The sequence below is a fragment of the Danio aesculapii genome, unplaced genomic scaffold, assembly GCF_903798145.1.
Source record: "Danio aesculapii unplaced genomic scaffold, fDanAes4.1, whole genome shotgun sequence".
NCBI classification, from domain to species: domain Eukaryota; kingdom Metazoa; phylum Chordata; class Actinopteri; order Cypriniformes; family Danionidae; genus Danio; species Danio aesculapii.
The window spans coordinates 1-2,633 of NW_026613944.1; the positions used below are offsets into that span (position 1 = coordinate 1).

General features: G+C 30.8%; 1 protein-coding gene across 1 annotated transcript; it reads right to left on the reverse strand.

Annotated features, from left to right (window-relative positions):
- Positions 1 to 104: 104 nt before the first annotated feature.
- Positions 105 to 2,373, reverse strand: LOC130220548 (tetratricopeptide repeat protein 13-like; the record flags this gene model as incomplete). Its single annotated transcript, XM_056452790.1, has 2 exons — positions 105 to 262; positions 2,199 to 2,373. Coding segments are annotated over 2 exons (333 nt in total), but the record flags the coding sequence as incomplete, so codon positions are not given.
- Positions 2,374 to 2,633: the final 260 nt, after the last annotated feature.

Here is a 2,633-nt window from a genome sequence, read left to right on the forward strand (position 1 = left end):
CACAACATGGACATTATACTGATATCTAGCTCTTCATTCATTCAAATGTGATTCAGACAATGCCTCAACATTAAAAAGACTAAAGAGATTCGTATTTTACACACTTTATATGCGGCTGAAGTCCAGGCTGTTTCTTCGTAGTCTTCAATGAGGAAGGGGAGATTTTTGGCCCAGTGGTTCTTAAAGTTTCCTGGCAAATCTTGATCGACATTATACTCCGCAACAGGCACATCCAGATGAGAGTGTAAATAACGGGAGTATTCTATCAGATGATGGAGAAAAACACTGGCATTTAAGAAATGAATAAAATCTTTTATTAGAGAGATAAAAATGCATCAAATTGATTTTTAGTAATATATTGTTGAAGTCAGAATTATTATGTTTGACAGAGAGAAGATTTTTTTCAACACATTAATAAACAATAGTTTTAATACCTCATTTCTTTTATCTTTGCCATGATGACATACATGATATTTGACTAGATATTTTTCAAGACACTTCTATACAGCTTAAAGTAACATTTAAAGGCTTAACTAGGTTAATTAGGTTAACTAGGCAGGGCAACGATGGTTTGTTCAGTAGACAATCAAAAATATATTGCTTAAGAGGGCTAATAATATTGACCTTAAAATGGTATTTAAAAAATATAAAAACTGCTTTTATTCTAGCCAAAATAAAACAAATAAGATTTTCCCCAGAGGAAAAAAACATTATCTGACGTACTGTAAAAATACCAGTGTTAAACATCATTTAGGTAAAAAAAAAAAACAGGAGTGAACTGACTACAACTGTATATGCCATCTGAAATTTTCTCCCAAATTAGCATTTTTCTCAGCCTCCTACGTTTATGCTCCAGAATTTCATGAAAATAACTTATTCGTCACTAAGTGCACTAAGTCAAATTTCTGAGCCTACACACAAGAGTCTAGAAAAATGTTAAACTTAAAGAAAATATGAAACGGCATTTAGAGGTTTATGCATATAATGTATGTATGTATGTATGTATGTATGTACGTACATACAAAATTGGTTTAAAACATTTGAGTCACCGCATTTTGTTTTAAATCAATTGTGCTTCACAAGAACAGCATTCGTTTCGATGCTTAAAAGAAATGCTACAAAAAAATGTAAATTAGAATTTTAGAAACATTTCATATTTAACACCCAAATAATTAATATATTACTATAAAGCCCTTGTATTGAATTTGACTATTTATCTTGATTTTTTTTTCTGTCAGATTTATTTTATTTTTTTAATCTTCCAAGAAATGTCGCCTATATTTTAAACTATATTGTGTGGATATATTTTCAGTTGTAAAAATTTAATTGTAAAATTCTAATTCTTAATTACAGTTACTTGTAATTTATGAAGCAACTAAGTAATTTTTCATTGTTCTTCATAAATTATTTTTTGACCAAGTACAAGACAAAGTAATTAGAAAAGTGATTTACATACACTTTTAATGATGTGCTTAGTAATTAATTACTTTACTATCAAATTACTTATCCAACTCTGCCCAAGAATTTGTTTAAAAATTATGAAATGGACGAAAAATCTGAACTACATTTCACAATGTACCGCATCCTTTAGTAAACATATGAAAGCAGAAAATATTATAATATACTACAATTCCAGAATGTTTGAGCTTAGTTTGTTTACATTTGTCGACTATAAACTATTTTTTCTGAGAAAACATTAAGGTAGCATACGTTTATTTATTTATTTATTATTAGAATGTTATCTCTCTGGGTAACACCGACAGTAATGGTCATTTTTGATCCTGGACCACAAAACCACTCATAATTGTAACATTTTTTTAATTGAGATTTATACATCATCTAAATACATTGAGCAAATATTGTTTATTCTAACAATGTGAAAATCTGGAACCCGAGGGTTCAGTATAAATCAAAATATCAAGAAAATATAAAAGTGCTGAGCAATTTATATTACTGATCATAAATTTAGTTTTGATATATTTATCATAGGAAATCTACAAAATATCACGATTGAACATCATCTTTACAGTACATAACTTTCTTATGAGTTTTGTCATTAAAGCACAATCAATGTATTATTAATGTAGCAATATACCTGCACAACTTAAGCATGGTTTTGCAGTCCAGGGTCACATTTAATCATTGTTCAATGCTTGTTAATGACAACATAGAAGTAAATAAAAGCTCTCCTTTCTCACCTCTGAGATATTTGACTTTCAGATATTCTGAGCTGGCTTTCTGTCCCAAGAGAGGGTCGTTGAGCATGACTTTAGTCTGGGCTTTAATGCCCTCGTAGAACTGACCCATAGCCACATGACTGAGACCCTTCATGTACTGACACACTTCATTATAAGGTTCCAGTTGCAGACATCTCTGAAATAGGAAATACATACTGAAACAATAAGAACAGGACTCACTGACATCATCTAAAATGTGCCGTCAAATAATAGAGAAAACATGTTTAAACCTTTAAGGATTAGTTCACCTAAAAATGAAAATTCTTTTATAAATTTCCAAGCGACAACCTGCCGCTCTCCCTTGTGAAACCAATGCAGAAGAACCTGAAACTGCAATTCATCGAATGGCCACTGGGGGCTAGCTGAAGAGCAAGCAAATCCTAATAGACTTCCATG